Source organism: Catharus ustulatus, chromosome 10 (genome assembly GCF_009819885.2).
Source record: "Catharus ustulatus isolate bCatUst1 chromosome 10, bCatUst1.pri.v2, whole genome shotgun sequence".
In the NCBI taxonomy this organism is placed as follows: domain Eukaryota; kingdom Metazoa; phylum Chordata; class Aves; order Passeriformes; family Turdidae; genus Catharus; species Catharus ustulatus.
The window spans coordinates 18209814-18227784 of record NC_046230.1 but is presented as its reverse complement, the minus strand read 5'-3'; the positions used below and the strand labels follow the sequence as shown (position 1 = coordinate 18227784).

The 17971-nt window shown below is 40.4% G+C and overlaps 1 protein-coding gene and 1 long non-coding RNA gene across 2 annotated transcripts in view; one reads left to right on the top strand and one right to left on the bottom strand.

Moving 5' to 3' along the window:
* LOC117000553 overlaps positions 1-17971 on the top strand; it is a 118980-nt gene that overhangs the window by 25507 nt on the left and 75502 nt on the right. The gene's annotated exons all lie outside the window — the stretch shown is intronic.
* Positions 233-2545, bottom strand: LOC117000550. The gene is made up of 2 exons (XM_033068213.1): positions 2463-2545; positions 233-1842 (listed from the first exon to the last, which is right to left on the bottom strand). The coding sequence occupies exon 2, from the start codon at positions 1836-1838 to the stop codon at positions 840-842; it is 999 nt and encodes a 332-aa protein (XP_032924104.1). The 5' UTR covers positions 1839-1842; positions 2463-2545; the 3' UTR covers positions 233-839.

Below are 17971 nucleotides of genomic sequence, written 5' to 3'. Positions count from 1 at the left end.
CAAACACCATCAGTCAATTTATGCTAGAGCTTGCTGTGTGGAATAGCTTAATTCTTTAATATAATTTCTAGTTCAATATCTAATAGCTAATTACATGTAGTAAAAAACAAAACAGACTGTGTCAAGAGAAAAATGCTTGCATGTTTTTATTTTCTTTAAATCTGTATAAAGTATGAATGCAGTGTTATGTATTACTTTTTATGGAAAGCAGTCAAATTTTATCTAGGTCAGATTCTTTGGAGAAGTACATTATAATTATGAATGATGAAAAAATGAAAGATTTTAGATGGTAATTTGCACTATTAGGGAATTTTCCTTTTTGTTAGAACTGAAGGAGCATTGTTTTCTGGGGAGGTTTTTACCCATTCCCATTATCTGAGGGACTCAAAATTTTGAGCCTTTCAGTTACAGTGGAGCTTGAGATAGCCAGGATGAAGAAGCAGGTTGAAATACATAATGATTATTTTCAGTGATTCTCCTTCCTAGAAACTGAATGCTTTTCCCACTTCTCCATGTGCTGTTTTCATTGACTATAGGACTGTGATTGCCCTGAAATGATCGAGCCAGGAACATCTCTCTCTGAGGTCATGCAGGAGAATTTTTTGTTACAGAGTTATGAGGAAATAAAGGCAAAATTTTTGGAAGGTCAAACTTGGGTTTTCCAGGGCATGATTTTGATTGTGTAGGGTGATCTGGAAAGCCTGGAACTTCTGCTGTTTCCTTTAGTTTTGAGCCAGTGCTGGAAAAGTGAAAGTTGCATTGGGATACAGGAAAGTTTGCAGTGGGAGGTGTGAGAGAATCCTGCTGATTTAGAACTGGGATGCGATAGAGAGCTCCTGTTACCTGGCATGGAAAATACTTCCCTGGTATGCTTGTCTTGTTGGGATGATGTCTGTGATAGTGATGAAAGTGATGAGGAGGGTGTCCTGGAGGAGGGGGACAGCGTGGTCCATGATGGTGAGGAGGATGGTGGTGACCTGGGCCATGAGGAGGGGGACAGGGTGGTCCATGGTGGTGAGGAGGGTGGTCATGATCTGGTCCATGATGGTGGGGAGGAGGACAGGGTGGTCCATGGTGGTGGGGAGGGTGGTCATCATCTGGTCCATGATGGTGGGGAGGAGGACAGGGTGGTCCATGGTGGTGAGGAGGGTGGCCATGATCTGGTCCATGATGGTGGGGAGGAGGACAGGGTGGTCCATGGTGGTGACCAGGGTGGTCATCATCTGGTCCATGATGGTGGGGAGGAGGACAGGGTGGTCCATGGTGGTGGGGAGGGTGGTCATCATCTGGTCCATGATGGTGGGGAGGAGGACAGGGGGGTCCATGGTGGTGACCAGGGTGGTCATCATCTGGTCCATGATGGTGGGGAGGAGGACAGGGTGGTCCATGGTGGTGAGGAGGGTGATCATGATCTGGTCCATGATGGTGGTGAGGAGGACAGGGTGGTCCATGGTGGTGAGGAGGGTGGTCATGATCTGGTCCATGATGGTGGTGAGGAGGACAGGGTGGTCCATGATGGTGGTGAGGAGGACAGGGTGGTCCATGGTGGTGAGGAGGGTGGTCGTGATCTGTTCCCTGAGGAGGTGGAGTGGGATGGTCATGGTCTGGTTCATCATGAGGAGGAGGGGGAGAAGAAGGTTCTTCATTGCCATCTTGATCTTCCTTGTTGGATTTGGGGTTATGCTCAGGGTCTTCAGGTCTGGACTGAGAAGAGGAGGCACATTCATGTCTGTGGTGATGCTTATGGCGATGTCTGTGACCAAAATGGTGATGATGACAATGGGGATGTCTGTGTGGGTGTCCCAGTGCTGAAAATTTTCCTCTTCGCCCACAGCCATGGTGCTGTTTATGAAAACACCAGGGAGGAGTATTAATCAGGTGTTGATAGGGCAGAAGAAATTGATGAGAGAGAGGTGAGAGTTAGTAGGTTTGCATTCATAACTCTGATGATCTTTAAGGAAAAAAATCTGCATTTTTTCACAATGGAGGAGAAGGAGTAGATAATAAAATACCAAGTTACTGAAAATCTGCTGGAAACACTACACCATGTCAAAATTATATAACCATCTGAGAAATAATTGTGATAGATCAAAACAAAGTAAATCCACACTGGAGTAACTGTTGTGGTATAAACTGGAATACCAAATATGATAAAGATCATCTCCCCTCTTCTTGCTTTCTAAAATTTCTTTGAACTTGTTTGCCAATCTCTACTCACACTTAGTCAAGTGATTTAACTGAGAGAAGACACACTTGGAAGGAGTAGTAGGGACAGCTCAATTCTGACTTGTCCTTTGATTGACCTAGGACTTGCAGGTCAGTCTGTCCTGACATACTGCATCACACCCAGACAATAGAAAACTGGCATGAATGTTACAATCATCTGTCAGTCTGGACTAAGCAAGGGTGCTGTAACCTGCATGAGGATACAGCCTGAGATGTGTCCATAACTGAGTACATACCCAGGGATGGTAGATTTCACAGCTTATGTCTGTTCCATCAGCTTCATCTGCATCACTGATAATTCTTGCCTTGCAGAATCCAGTGTGCTAAGCAAAAGACAAGGAATAAAACCCACAATGCATATCTAGTTTCTTGTGATGGAATTAATACAAACTACTGAATGTTCAACATTTTACAAGTTAGGCTATTCCTTTAACACCTGTGTTCACATAAAGTAGCCAGATCCTGAGTCTTCCAACCAATGCTTGTCAGTGATTAATAATGATTAAAATATGTGCCATTTGTGAGGGTTCTTAACTCTAGATGTATTTTGCCACGTGCACCTAGAGGGCTACTACTCTGCATCTTGCTTCCCTTTTGATGTCTAAGAAATTGGCCAGCTACTAATGCCTCCAAAATGAGTACCCTTGGGTGCCTGATTTTTTCCCCCTTTTTGCCCTGTCTTTGCTTGTCAAACATCTGTTCAGATTGGACTATTCTGGAATTCTGCTGGAAGCTCTCAAAACCTGGCACTGTGTAGCTATGCTGCTTCAGACAAAGCTCAAGGCAGAGCTTTTTTCCATTTATTTTTTAAAAAGCAATTTGTTGTAATTTTTTTTTGCATTACTTCCCTTAGCATCCTGTTTGCTGTGACTTTCTCCTGCTGTCCAGTCGTTTTGTGTGGAATTGCTCATATGAAAGAGCACACAACTGGGATGATGGGTTCTGTGTGTGCTCACTGTACTGGATGCTTTATCTTGATATTTGTTTGGGCTATTAGTAGCATATTAAAATCGGTGAATACAAATGTTAATGGCATTTTACACACAAACAGCAGCACTGAGAGCAGAATTCAGACCCTCTATAGCCATCTGCCTTGTGCTTTGTTCTAGTGAACTTGTGGCTCCCTTACCAGTAAATTCACAACCTTTTCCAGTCTTCTAGAATATAAAAAGCCAGAGAAGGTGATGGATGTATATAAACCAAAAGTTTTACATATTTTATATTTTTCCATGTTTTATTTCATTATTTCAATTTAGTTTCTGGGGAATAATTTATTCTGAAATTATGAGATCTTGCCTAGCTGTTTCTTTGGTGTAGGCTATTATAGTAATGGAAAAATGGGGTGAAGAGAATACTTTGATAGTTTTCTGCAGATGAGCTTGAATTATTCCATTCCTCTGCAGCAGAGAAAAAAGTGACCCTGAGCTCACTGGGATGACATAAGACCTGTATTTTTTTCTATGACTCATGTTGGTGTAAAAGTTTTTATGGACATGGCATGAATGATTTGCTAGGGATTGGCCATAATTTGAGTTGCAAAAGCCAGATACAACCTGAAAAGCTCTAAGCCTCTAGCATGTCAGATTCCAGTTACATTAAGATTTGAGAGTTCAGATTGTTTCCTTATAAAAGATAAAGGAACAGCTGTAAAATTAGGATCTGGGCTTGGACATGCTGGATTTTTGCATTTGAGTTTGGGTACATGTTTATAATAAACACTTGAATATATATTGCTAGAATCTTCCTGGTACCACCCATTATATCAGTTCTCATTCTAAGACTTTACTTACAGCATGCCAGTCATGCAGAAAATCACATTCCAGTGCCTGATCTGTTTCCTGCATAGATTTGGAACAGTTGGTCTCTTTTATAGAGAATCCTAAAATGTGACCTTCACGGGAGGCAGTCTGAAACCAAGAGGTCAAAGAAGAAGTGGTAACTGGGTGTATTTAAAATCTTGTAATTTTCAGAGCAACCATACATCATCTTATTGTCAAAATCCCATCTACCTCATGCTTTCCTTACCTGTCCTGTTGAAATGTTCATGCACATACACATATTCAGCAAGGGAAACAGGTTACATAATTTATATCTCACACCCTTACAACTTCCAGGAATGCTTGCCTTAATTCTTTGTATAGTATGTGTGTGTTATAAAATCTGTTACTTTCACAGCCTGTGTTTTTAGGAAGGAGTGTCCTTAGAGTCTTCTCCCTAAACTGAACTGCTGTTCCGTGAAAGTAAAGAGTTCTATTGGATGACAACCATCCCTTTCCAGAAATGAGAATGCATAGTATTACAGTGCTGATGTTAATTTGAGATGAAATTCTGCCAGTTACTGTGAGAGTGTTGCTTTCTCTGTTGTCAAGGGCATTCGTTATTGAGAAGGCCTTACTCCATATGAACATGGGAGAAAGCCTTTGTGATCCTATTAAAATCCATAAAGAGGTGTTTCATTTTAATTTCCAACTATAGCAGTACTTTTATTTCAAGTCTGTGTTGAAGGTGTCCTTAGCATGTGTGCACACATGAGTTTCACTAGTTTAACTAAATTGGTTAAAAGTGCATGCACATACTTTATGGTATGGTTTTTTATTGTAATTCATTGTTTCTGAGTGTTAAAATCAGCAGTACAATGCAAAGTGTTGCTGTAGCTGAAGATGGTGAAGTGTGAAAACAAAGTGTTCGGGGAGAAACACATGAACCCAGGCAATGGGAAAACAATCCCTTTTTAAATGGCAGCAGGGATACATCGTGCACAGGGCTACAGTGTGGGACACTGTCAGCTTTCTGAGCGATATTAAAAGCTGCAGGGAGGTGGGTTTGGCATGCTATCATTTAGGCAGTTTCCAAGATCAACATGTATTATGGTGGGAGCCATGGGACCTCATTACAGAGGTGTCCTGAGCTGACACATGTGCTGGCAGAATGATCCTGTGCTGTTTAAGTGAAAGTCTCCAAGTATCTACCAACAAGAAATTTTATTATTAATATACTTCAAATCACCCAAAGGATAAGTCTTCATGTTGACATCACTTAGATATGTAGATATTTACTAGACCCAGAAGTTCTTCAAAAATTACAGCACAAATTCACCTCCCATCCTCAGAGTGCTGCTTTGCTCTGCAGCAAGAATCAAAATGATGCTGAGCATGTTCCACTGTTTGTGTTTGTTGTACCCATGTGCTAAATATTCTGAATCATCTGTCTGCAAGTGACAAAACATGGTAATACATGACTGTCCATCTCAAAGTCTGCTCAGTAGTAAATAAACTGATGTATGTCATGATAGGTAAATAGGCATTCAAAATTAAAATACAGACACAAAGAGGGCCTTGAATTCTGAATGGCATCACACTGCCACAGTTCTCCAGCAAATGAGAAATCCTTTTGCTTTCACACACCTAAATTGAAGTTGATAAGTCTGCTAAAGTAGGACCTTCAACTTAGATCTGATCCTAGAAGGGTTTGAGCTCTGATCCCACGGTCTTAGAACTGTTCACAAAATTGTGCCATTTCTAAGTAATTCTAGGAGAAAATGCCACTTACCATCTTTAAAACTCTTTCAACTTTATCCACAGCGAAGTTGCTTGTGTGATTACTTTCACTGTTGAATTTCTTCAGGGCCTTTTCAGCAATATCTTTATGTTGCTCTGTGACTTCTAAGGCTTCAAGTTTCACAGGACAATCTTTGCACTCTACTAAGTCAGATGGAACTGTGAAAAAAATAATTTACTAATATTACAGTGGATATTAGTACTCTTGGGAATGTGTCCATGCCTTTAATGTGAACTCATGAGAAACTTAAATGCAGCATTTCTTGGAAGTGAAATACCTGTCCCTTGCTCCACAAATATGGGTTTGTCCTGTAATGTGAAAAACCCCAAACCCATGAAAATGGATATTCTTATAAATCACCTTAGAATCTTATCACCCCAAACGTGCAGTCTTCCCAAGTTTACATTTGTTCTGATATTCATTATCATATTTTGGTGGACTGGAATGATGATATCATCTGACATCAATAAAGTCTGGTTTAGAGGAGTAGGGTAACCTTAATTCTATTACTCATTCTTAACATTCCATTTGAATTATCTAAAATATGAATTACAAGCAGATGAATGAATCTGTTATGGTTTTCATACACTGGTAGTGTACAGACTTTGGTATGAGGGCTGGTTTGAGGTATGCATTGGCATACAACAGTGGTTATTTTACCTGGACTTAATGTACAATTAAATCCATATAGTTGAGGTTTCTTCAGCAGATGGTTTGTATATGTGATAATCTTACATTGCCCGAAGTCCTGAGAGGAAAAAAGAATACATGATTATGATGTTATTTTCCCTGGATTTAATTGGATGTAGGTGATCATAGAAATTATACATCCTTTTAATGTGCAGTACCTCTAAGAATAACAGATGTGGTCATTAGTGGGATGTTTGATCAGGTACCACTCAAAATTTGTCTTCAGATAAAATGGGATCTCTCTCTACAAGAGCCTTTATTTTAATTGTCAGTTTGCACAATTGAGTAGACAATGGAAAACTGAACCAGCTTTCTTAGTCATCCTGATACTTATTTAGGGTAGGATAAGGCAGGATGCAGGAAAAGTTAGAATGCCAGGTTAAACAAATCTTAGTCAAGTGGATGGACCTTTTCATCCATTCCTTTTCTCCATTAAAATAATAATAATAAAAAAATGCTTTCTCTTCTGTCCTCCTGGCCTTTCTGCTTTATCCTTTGTCATGGTATCACAACATAGTATTACAACAAAAGTTTTGGACTGAGAGTTCTCATCATTGGAGTGCAAGAGAAAGGACAAGTATTGCTGTATATTGTTCATGTACTGACACTACCAATATTTCACATTGTCCCACCTCAAATGTTATGACAGGAAACTGACAAAATATACTATTGGTATTTCTGGCTCATATACCAGGAACATGCTTAAAAAATAATTTCTAGTGCCCTTTAGTTGTCAGCAAATTACCCTTAAAACATAAGTTCTGCTACAAGCAGTGGAATGTGGAGTATAGTCCCTTTGAGACAACAAGTTAAATAAAGCTATACTTATTTGAAGAGTCAGTTCTTTCCCAAACCTTTAGCATATGTCTAACAGTTCTGGAATTAGATAGATTTTGGTTTAGAATGAGCCATATTAGAGCCCAGTCTTCACTTGGATGTTTTGGGACACAAATTTCTGGGCAGCTCAGAAGAAGATCAGGTTAGTGCACTATTGGTGTATGAGCTGGTGCAGATGCCAGTGCTTGCCATTGGATAAGTGTCACTGTATTCACAGGACTCCCAGTGTCTTCTGGATAAGATAGAGCATTCAGTTTCCACCACATCCAAAGTTAAGTAGAGGATCGTTGAATTTCCCTGGAAGAGAAGTGCAAGTAAAAAAGAGTTTGTAGACAAGAAGTTTGATCTGAAAGAAACTTTTTTTGAGGTCTATATGTTTAATCTTTAATGAAGCTTCCCCAGTTCTCTATTAAGGTTTTTCAGAGCTGACAAGCATAGAAAGGGTTCAGACTGCAAGGGACCTTTGGAGGTCGTCTTGTCCAGCCACTTGCTCAAGGCAAAGCTGAAACTTCAAAGTTTCAGTTGCATTCTGTTTATCACCAAGACAGACATTCCACAACCTCTCTGAGCCATTCTAGTACTTAACAACTTTCTCCATGATTTTTTTTACCCTTATATATAGTCAGAATTTCCCTTCCTGCGACTTAAAACTTACATCTTAGCCTTTTGTTGAGAACCTGTGAGAAGTGTCTGTTGTTAATCTGACATTCATCAAGTAGGGAAAAACAGTGTTAAAAGGTTGTCATTCTCTCTTTCTGATTTTCCCATTGAACATACTGTTCTACTAGGACATTAATTGTCCAGGCAGCCAATTATGTATCTACATCCATTTCAAATTACCTTAGTGACCAGATACTCTTTCAGAACTTTGTTTCCTGCTCAGTTTATTCAGGGACTGATGCAACAAAACTCTGATAAGCCCAATCAGAACCCTTAACTCAGAAACTTTTCTGGCATGTTCTATCTCCTGAGCAAATAGGATTAGAGGAATTAAAATTTAAACTTGGATGGCAGTGTAATGGGATGTGGTGCTAAGAATTTTCTGCGGCCCGCACAAGCAGTTTTGGAATGGATTATTTAAACTTTATTCAGCCTTTGTATGGACATTTAGAATAAGATAGAAGTGTCTTTTCTGTTCTTGTAGACACTGTGTGGCAGCTGAAGCTGTGGCCCTGGATGCAAAGATGGCAAAATTCATTAAGGGTACAAAGCAAAACATAAGTGTGGTAGTCTAGTGCTGGAAATGTGAATCCTCTGCACTAGTCCATATTCCAAGTTATGGTTTATATTTAATATAGTCAATAGTTGCTGAAAATGTAGAAACACTGAGTTTTTTTTTTTTAGACACAACTTCGCTTTTTATCTTTCATCCAATGCATTTTGCATGTCTTACTGCCTGGTGGTACCACTTGAGAGGGGTGGCATACACCGAGCTGCATGGCAGCAGAATTCTTCAAGGACAGGAGACTGCAGGGTTTAAATCTCTTACTTCAGAAGAGATCCTTCCTAGATGAAGCTCTTTAACTGCCTGGCTACTGTGTAAAACCCCTTGCTGCATTCTTGTCTTTAAAAAGCAAATTAATCCATCAGATTTTTTGCAGGTGTACCTGAAGACCTGTGACAACCTGGGCTTTGGGTCACTTTCTGAGTCTGTACTTGTCCTTACAGGCAGTACTAAGCAGCTCCATCAAAAACTAGCCTGTTTTTAGTGTTGCCATGCTAAGACTTCTGGGACAGTGCACGTGTGCCTGGGTTTTAGTTTCACAGTCAAGCAGCTAAGAGCTACCAGTTAAATACATTTTTATTCTGTTGCTTTTTCTGCTATTGATTTGTTTAAGCATTTTGGCAGTCACTGAGAAAGGCTTATGTATATTCTCTAGGAAACAGAAATAGAAATAAGAAGGAAATAGGAAATGACTGATAGGGATTCTCCATCCAGTCCCTCTCCTGTTTTGCAGAGTAGCAACTCCTTTGACTTTCTGTGCCTTTTTCCTGTTCCACTAGTTTATTCAGCTATCTCTGAAATTAAGATAACAAAATACCAATCTTGCAGGATACATTGGTCTAGTTCATGTTAGACATTCATGGATTAAAGAAACCTTCTGAATGTATATTATGAGTATAACATATGAAACCAGACAGCAGACAGGACATATTAATTTCCAGAGTTGCATAAAGCTGTTCAGAGCATCTCTTATGCAAGCACCCTGCTGGCCGAGAGAAGGGAGGCCATTCAGCATTGTTTCAAATCAAGCTTACGTGCAATAAATCATAAACAAATGAATACTGAGGTGGTGTAAATCACAGCTGATTCATTGGATTACATCAACATTGTTCTAGTAAAAGCAATAAACATAAGCTCTTAATGCCCTGGCTCATTATTTAAAAATCACAGCCTTGTGTAGATCAGCCTTTAAGTTCATACTTACTAAATGCAGTTCATGTGCATCAGCAACACGGAATAAACCAAACACATAACCATCTCTGCGTTGTCTATTGACCAAATCCAGGGCCACTCCTGCATCTGTTTCAATGGAGTCACAGTCTGCAGGTGTAATGCTTGCTTCATTTTGGGCGTTAGAGCACTGCAGTAGTGTTAGAAAAAAAGCTGAAGCTAGAAGCAGCATTTTGTTTGCAGTGTTAGATCACTTGTGCCATGCCCTGATAAAGCCAATCTGCCTGCTTTTAAAATCAGAGCAGCCCACCAAAGTCATAAATGAATGCTAAAAGGGCATGGTTTTATATATATTTAAATGTCGTGTCAGACAGACATTACCTTGACCCTGGATTAACATTTGCAAACAGCAAGTAAATGATTATATAGTGATTGAGCAGATTTTGAGGAAAGTAGGCTTTATAACACTCTCTGTGCTACCCATCAAAGGGCCTGCTTGTGATTCTTTAAGCAGGCATTGTGCAATGGTGCTTTACCCTGGAAAGTACTTACTTCTAACAGTGCAAGGCTGAGCCTGGCAGTAAGAAGGTCCAGTTTATGTGTGCAGGTATTACACAAGCTTGGTCTTCTGTTTACTATTAAAACAGTTGAGCTGAAAATATGCTGAAATATTTGTGGTTAAATTATGGCTATATCCATATCCCTCTTTATACAGATCCTTAACCACCAGGCAACTAGTGAAAGGGAAATAAGGAATTCACTCAGGTGTGGGAAAGGAATATAGGTCAAGGTGCACTGCTGGTCTGTAGCTGTTATGTGAGTACCTGCTACTCCTCCAGATCAAGAAAATTTAGAGCAGATTTCTATCAGCTTTACATAATTTGAGACTGGTACTCAGAAAGGGACTGACTAGCCTAATAGCCATGTAGTCTAGGTATGGCAGGAAGTTACCTAAAGCATAATAAATAAAGCTGCCTTGGCATTCTCAGCCCGAGCAGTTCTGTGTGCTTTGTGGCTGTGGTAGCCTTCATAGACTTCTTCAGAGAATTGCTGGTAATTTTTCTTTTTGTATTTAATAAAATAATGCAGTACCTAGTAAGATTTATACCATTCAAGGATATGTCAATATCCTCTCCTAAACAGAAAGGATGAGATGTTGTCTCATAGAATTAAAAATCTTCTATTCAGGATAGTTTAAGACATTCTTAAAAGGCAGTAATTGCTTGTCAAGGAGTGGCTGAAGATGGAATACAAAATTCAAACACTGAATAAGAAAATACAAAAATGCAAAATGAGTCCAAAAGGACAAGGTCAGACTCAGATAAGGAATTTTCCAAATCTAGGTTGATGTGAAGATTGGATTTGCTTCTTACAAAAAAGGTCCTGGCTGTATAACTGGTTTGGGGGCTGGAAGCTAGATGATCTTTAAGGTCCCTTCCAACCCAAAGCATTCTATTATTCTATGGCTTGGACTTACATGTTTGACTGTGAATGGTATTTTTACTTATTTTTTGGAGAAACTTCAGAAATACAGTGAATAATCATTCTTAACAATTGCCTCATTTCATTAATCTTCATTTTTAAAAATTCCACCTCTTAGCATGTCTGTTGTCTAAGAAATCATGTTTTAAAATGAACTGAGCTGAAACAGTAGATTTTGTTCATAGTTAGTTCAGGACACACTTAACAGTTCTCTGATAAGCTAAATGAAGCATCTTAAAATATTAGAACCAAGAGCATCCAAAACTACTCATGATAAGTTTAAAAGGGTTAAAAATTGTCCCTCCACTTGTGGAACTTGTTGCCGCAGAAAGGTCTGGATGCAGATATGTCACTGGGGGCAGAAATTGCTTAGAAAATCCATGGCAGCAGGTCCTTACCTGGATACTAGAAGGACTCAGCAGAAGAGTACCCTTTAAAGTCCTGGTACAATGCTTCTGGGTGCTGGAAAAGTACAAGGGGAAAGGTTTGCAGAGAGGGGCAGGTCATAAGCTTCTTCTAACCACAACTGTCTTTTGCCACTAGGAGAGATGGATACTAGGCTGGATGTACAGCTGTTCTGATGAAATAGGGATTTCTTTTGGTTTGGTGTTATAATATTTCATTTTAATTACTCAGAATCTCTTCCAGAAGATGGAAAAAAAAGCAGTGAAATAAATGTTGTGTAAATAATCAAAGACATTTGAAATATATCTCATCAGTTAAAAATAAAATTCCCATTATTGCTGTGTTCCAAATTTCACCTCAATTCATTTATTACAATACTGGTTAATTTTTTCAAATGGGCAGTGATACTGAAGAAAGGCATTGGATTAGGTGATTTATAATGTAATTCCCTCAGCCGTCTGTTGTTTGCAGATTGTTCTTTTTTTCCTCTTCTCTTCTGGGTTGTTCATTGTGGCACTCATCATTTTTTTGGACCATAGCTTATGTATATTTTATGTATGAAATTGAAACAGTATGAATAAACAGTGGAAAATGTGCAATTCCTGCAAAATTGACTGTGGACATAAAGTAAGATTCTGTTCCCACTCTAGAGAGTTTTGTCCTTGATTTCTTTGGAAAAGAAAGATTGAACTCTATTATTAAAGTACAGCATTGACAAGAACTCCAGGCACAGTAAAAGCAGTTAATTAAATATTGGTTGTACTTAAGTCAGGATAATGTATTTTTAACACTTCTGCAGTTTGGTATCTTTTTAAAAACTTGGAGGTCTTTTCTATTTATTGCTTTTAAGTTTTGTGTGTTGCTTTAATGAAGCTATCTCTGTAAACAAATTGCTGGAAGGAATAGAAATATTTATCCAAACATGGCATTCCTCTTGTGTAGTGTATCAAAACCTCGTTTATGACTTTTACCAAGGCTTAACTTGCAACAGTTAGAGGTGATCCTCATCCAGACTTTAAGGATATGGTAATAAGCATCCATCCTAAACCTCTCCAGAGCACTGGGAGAACACATCAAAGAGAGCCTTCTCTTCCCCACTTGAAAAACAGTGTATGAAATGTGTATAAAGATAACTTTAAACCAGAGGGATAGGGAAAGGAGAGCTGACACATGAAGGAGATGATACCCAATAACCAATTCTTCCTTTCCTGAAGTACAGTTGTAACTTTTTACAGATATCCCTGGTTCCTTGGGAGCACAGCTGCTATGAGCACACTGTTCTTTGCCTTCTGCAGGAGCTTCATGCCCAGGCTGGTGCCGCCACAAGGCACAGCTCTGTCACCTGTGCAGGCAGCAAGGCCTTTCCCATCTCCTGCTGAGCTGCTCTGCAGCCTCTCCTGTTCCTGCTCTCAAGCCAGAGCCCAGCTAACACAGACACATGAGGCTCCAGTTGCTTGGAGGTAAATTCTGGGCCATCTTCTCTTTTTTTTTTTCAGTCTGTAGTTCCACAGAGCTTCAGACCTTATTGGTCTTGATGCAGAAACCAAAAAAGAGTTGCAGTTCTTGGGCTGGCTCTGCATGTAACAGGAAAGCCCCTAAGTAGGATGGAAAAACATGTAAGTGTGACATGTCTTATTTTTATCCGCTGATTGTAAACAGGATGCCCCCAATGCAAAATGCAATGTTAGACAAATTTGCTTTGGTTATGGTTTTCAGAGCAGCAGCTCCAGCTCCAGCTTCCCCTCTCTGCCTGCAGCTTATTTTTCTTTACCAGTCATCAGTTTTTTATCAAACTTGTAGAAGTTCCATCACCTTGTCTATCAAATTTCATTCCAAGAGACCTTAAGTTCAAAAGCTATTTGGAGGAGACAAACTGTCAAGTGAGCAGGTTGACAATGTAGTTACAGAAGTCTTGTTGCATAGGAGGCCTCAAGGACTAATACAGGGAATAAAAAGGGTGTCAGTATTCCTTGTCTTGTCCTCAGTGTCTTTGTCTGCAAAATGATTTTTAGAAAAAACCAGTTTAATTGTAAATTGATGACTGTAAGGATATGTTGAAAGATTGACCTTTGTGCAGAGGGGCTTGAGAGGCTGTGGGAAAGGGTGAGGTTAAGAATTTGATGCTAAGAATGGAGTCAGAGGGAGTTCTACATCTCAGATGCAGAAGAAAATGCTTAATTATGAAATAGTTAATAATAAGTAATAAGTATGTATTAATGTATATGTATAATATATATATATACATATAATATTAATGTATACATATATGCAATAATATGTATGTATCTATGCAAAAGGTATTAATAATAATACAATAAAGTTCTAAAGTCACACAAATATAATTTATATTTAGTTTATTTTATTAAAAACTTTGTTTTTAAAGCCCATCTTAAGCACTTTGATGTCTGAAACTCATCTTAAGCCCTTTGATGTCTGGGTCTTGCTTTTTAAAATCTTCTGTTTTCTTTGAATATTCCTATTTTTACATTTATGGTACCTCACTTATATTCTGAGGTAAAGGCTTGAAAATACCTGATAAAAATGTTATCTGTCCTGAAGGTCACTGACCATCATTTATCTGTGCCTGAATAAGAAACGTTGTTCATGTGAAATTGGAATGTTTGTTCAAATAAACATCAGACCACATTTTAGCTGGACATTGCCTAGATAACAAGGTACTAATGAATGATATTGTATCATAAAATCAATACGTGTTGAAAAACCATAAAAAAAAATTGAAAAGAAAATTGTCTGCCCAAATCCATCTGCTTCTCATCTCCAGTACTGGGTGAAGGGCTTCTCAGTGTCACTGGCGTGTCTTCTGCTGGACAAGGACAAGCAGCACGTGACAGTTCAGAGTCCTGGGAGAGGTGAGGAGCACTTGGGTTGTGGCTGGAGGGACACGGGGTGTGTCACTGCCCAGCTCTGCTCACATTGGCTGGAAGCTGAGATCAGGCCAGGAGATGGAGAGCTCCAGCACGACCTGGGCATGTTTTTAAGAGGATTTCCTGCAGTCCTGTCTCTGAGAGTCAATGTGAGAAGACAGGCTGCCCATGTGGGTGTGCTGGAGGGCGAATGCTGCAGTGCTGGCCCACTGACAGATTGGCATAAAGGTGCTGAATCAGCAGCAGGATTTGAAGTCCTGATGATTAAATGCTACCAGCTGTTAATAATATCAATGCCATATGGGAGTGCTGCAGTATCCAGGTATGTCCTGGGGACAAAGGAAACACAGAAACTGTACAACCTCAGACTCCTTCTTGTAATTCAGGAATTTAATCTTGGACATCAGTACCAGGACTCCATTATGGTAAACACTGGCAGTGGCCCAGGTGACACTGAAACTGGGAATGGACTCTGTGCTGAAGTGGCCACAGCAAATAGAGGAAATGCTCATGACTCTGCGCTGACCACTGGTGCTTTGTTGATCTGTGCTAGAGGTACAGCTACTGCTCAGATAAACACCCCTTCTGGTGTTTATTTTTAAATCAGAAAAGTCTTTGAACACAAATCCCAGATCCAAGTTAGGGAAATTACTGGTTCAAATGTTGTTTCTGAGCCTCATCTACAGAACAGGCTACACAGTTTCCAAACGGAATGTTCAAAACTGTGCATCCAGACTTTCCAGTTTCCCTGCTTGTGTTCACACCAGCTCCACTCCATTTATCTTCACTCACTGTGGCTGTTCAATTTACTGTTGTAAGGAGCTGTAGTCAAGAAAAGGAACTGAGTGAAATGGGGTGTTCTTGGCTGTGACTAGCAGGTAATGAAGCTGATTTCTTCCTCCTTTAGGGGAGGAATCTGGTTGTGTATGTTGATAAAAGTCTCAGTAGTGTCATTAAACTGATGGAGCCACAGTGAGAATAGAATCAACATGCAAACAGTTAATAAAAAGGACTGTGCAGCAGAAATGGGAAGTGTGGTGATTAACTGAAGATTGGGACAAACCCAACATTTTGAAAATCCCTGAAGTGTGACAGGCTGTCGCCCCAGTGCTCTGTTCCCTGGCTCACTAAAGGCAGCCATGGTGCTCTGTGTGAGGCCGTGGAGCAGTGCCTGGGATCCCAAATTTTGGCATATGGCACATCAGCAGTTCCTGTCCAGGGAAGGAGACACTAACACTGGTTGTGTTAGAGAAACCTGAGCTGGCAAAGGTGAAACTTCCCGAGGGGAAAAGATGCTGTAATTCGATGACTTGATAAAAAAGGGAATGCTGACACAGCCCAGAGCTCCCACTGCAGTAAGAATTAGCTGGAATTTGAATTTTCAAGTGCTATCTGATTTTGAAAATTATTCTATTCTGAAATGAATGAACCCAAAATATATTGAAATTTCTCATAATGTAGGATTGAAATGGAATTATTTTTGGTTTAGTTTTTATGTTTCACACATCAGTTTTTGGCTTATTTTAATCTTTGAGGCAATTAAATTACTTCTTTATATCAAATTTATGTTTGTAAGAGTTTTGCAGACTGAAAATGCAAACATAGTTTCTGTGAATATAATTCCACACAATATTTCAATATTATTTTGGTCCCACTCAAAATAAAATTATATTTTATATTTTATTTATAATAATAATAATATAATATATTCTAATCAAATTGTATAATACTAGAATACTTTGACACAACCATAATTTTTTGTTGGAAGGCTCTTTAAATATAGAAATTATCCAGGGTCTCTAGGGGTGATACAGTATCATAAAAGCTTCAGAAACAATATTTTATTGATTTTGTTTTGAACAAATGGTTTTGCAGTTCTGGTGGCAACTGGAAAAAGGCTTTACGGTCTCATACAAACCCCTTTATTATTGCAAATATCAGTGTACTCCTGGCCACAGATGACATTTCTTTCCTATGTTCATTCTTTTTCTTCTTGTCTTCTCATTTATTTATATTTGTTTTTGTCAGTACAATTACCATGTCTGACTTTAGTGAAATCGATTTTTCTTGGCTGCAGGCTGTCGAGTGTCCCTGTGGCTTTTATTATAAAGCAGTTAATATGACCTATCTCAAGAAAGAATTAGGCTGATTTTTTAAATCATTGTTTCTCCTGCACAGCAGCCTCACTAGAGCATAACAATCTCAATAGCCTGGATTTGATTCTTCACCAGCCAGAATTATGTGCAGAGGCTTCACATGTGTGTGTAGCCTCTTCCACGTGGTTTAAGTGAGGTATGAAGCATTAAGGAAAAAAAAATCTTTCTTGAAAATTTTTACGGCAAATAAAAAAATTGGCTAAGCTCTTCACATTGTAACTAAGAAATTTAGTCACAAAATAGCAAAACCTCACTAGCTATTTTGCAAAACAGCAAAAAGTCACTAGGCTGCAGTGCTGTTCCCTGTTCATGCCCTGTCATGCTGTGACGCTCTAAGGCCCTGAGAGTGTCCCTGCTCCAGGAGGGTTTGGTGCTGGGTGCCGGGCTCAGCTCACCAGGGCTGTTCCTTGGTGACCCTGGGGACAGTGCTGGGGAGAGCCCACGGCCAGGGCTGGCCCGTCCTGCTTCCCTCAGGAGCTGCTTTAGGCAGGGCTGCCTGAGCTCCAGCTCTGCTGCATCACAGCTGTGCCTGTGCCTGGGCAGGTTCACACCTGCAGCCCCGTGTCCCTCACACCTGCAGCCCCGTGTCCCTCACACCTGCAGCCCCGTGTCCCTCACACCTGCAGCTCTGTGTCCCTCTCACCTGCAGCCCCGTGTCCCTCACACCTGCAGTGCTGTGTCCCTCACACCTGCAGTGCTGTGTCCCTCACACCTGCAGTGCTGTGTCCCTCACACCTGCAGCCCTGTGTCCCTCACACCTGCAGCCCTGTGTCCCTCACACCTGCAGTGCTGTGTCCCTCACACCTGCAGTGCTGTGTCCCTCACACCTGCAGCCCCGTGTCCCTCACACCTGCAGCGCTGTGTCCCTCACACCTGCAGCCCCGTGTCCCTCACACCTGCAGCCCTGTGTCCCTCACACCTGCAGCTCTGTGTCCCTCACACCTGTCCAGGCACTGCAGACTTGCTGGGAGACGCTGGCTACCATAACCACACCAGCCCCTGGCCATGCCTTGCTCACTCACATTCGCAGCCTGACCTCAGACCTGCTCCCTGCCCCTGAACTCAGGGAGTGAGCTGGCTGCTTCCTGTAACCTGGCGTGATCCCTGGCTGTGCTCTGCTCGCCTCCCTCAGGCACAGAGGACAGGCCATTGTCACACTTGGCTCCATCTCCCATCCCTTGGGAGCAGCCATCCCACACTGGGCCCTGACAGGTTTTGCTACCAAGGATATTTTTTTCTGATGTCTCTGGGCTGTTCCAGCCCCACAAGTTCTTTTATCTTCCACTGTTACCTTTCCTTCATGCTCTACCTGAGAATTAAAAGCCAAATACTTTGTT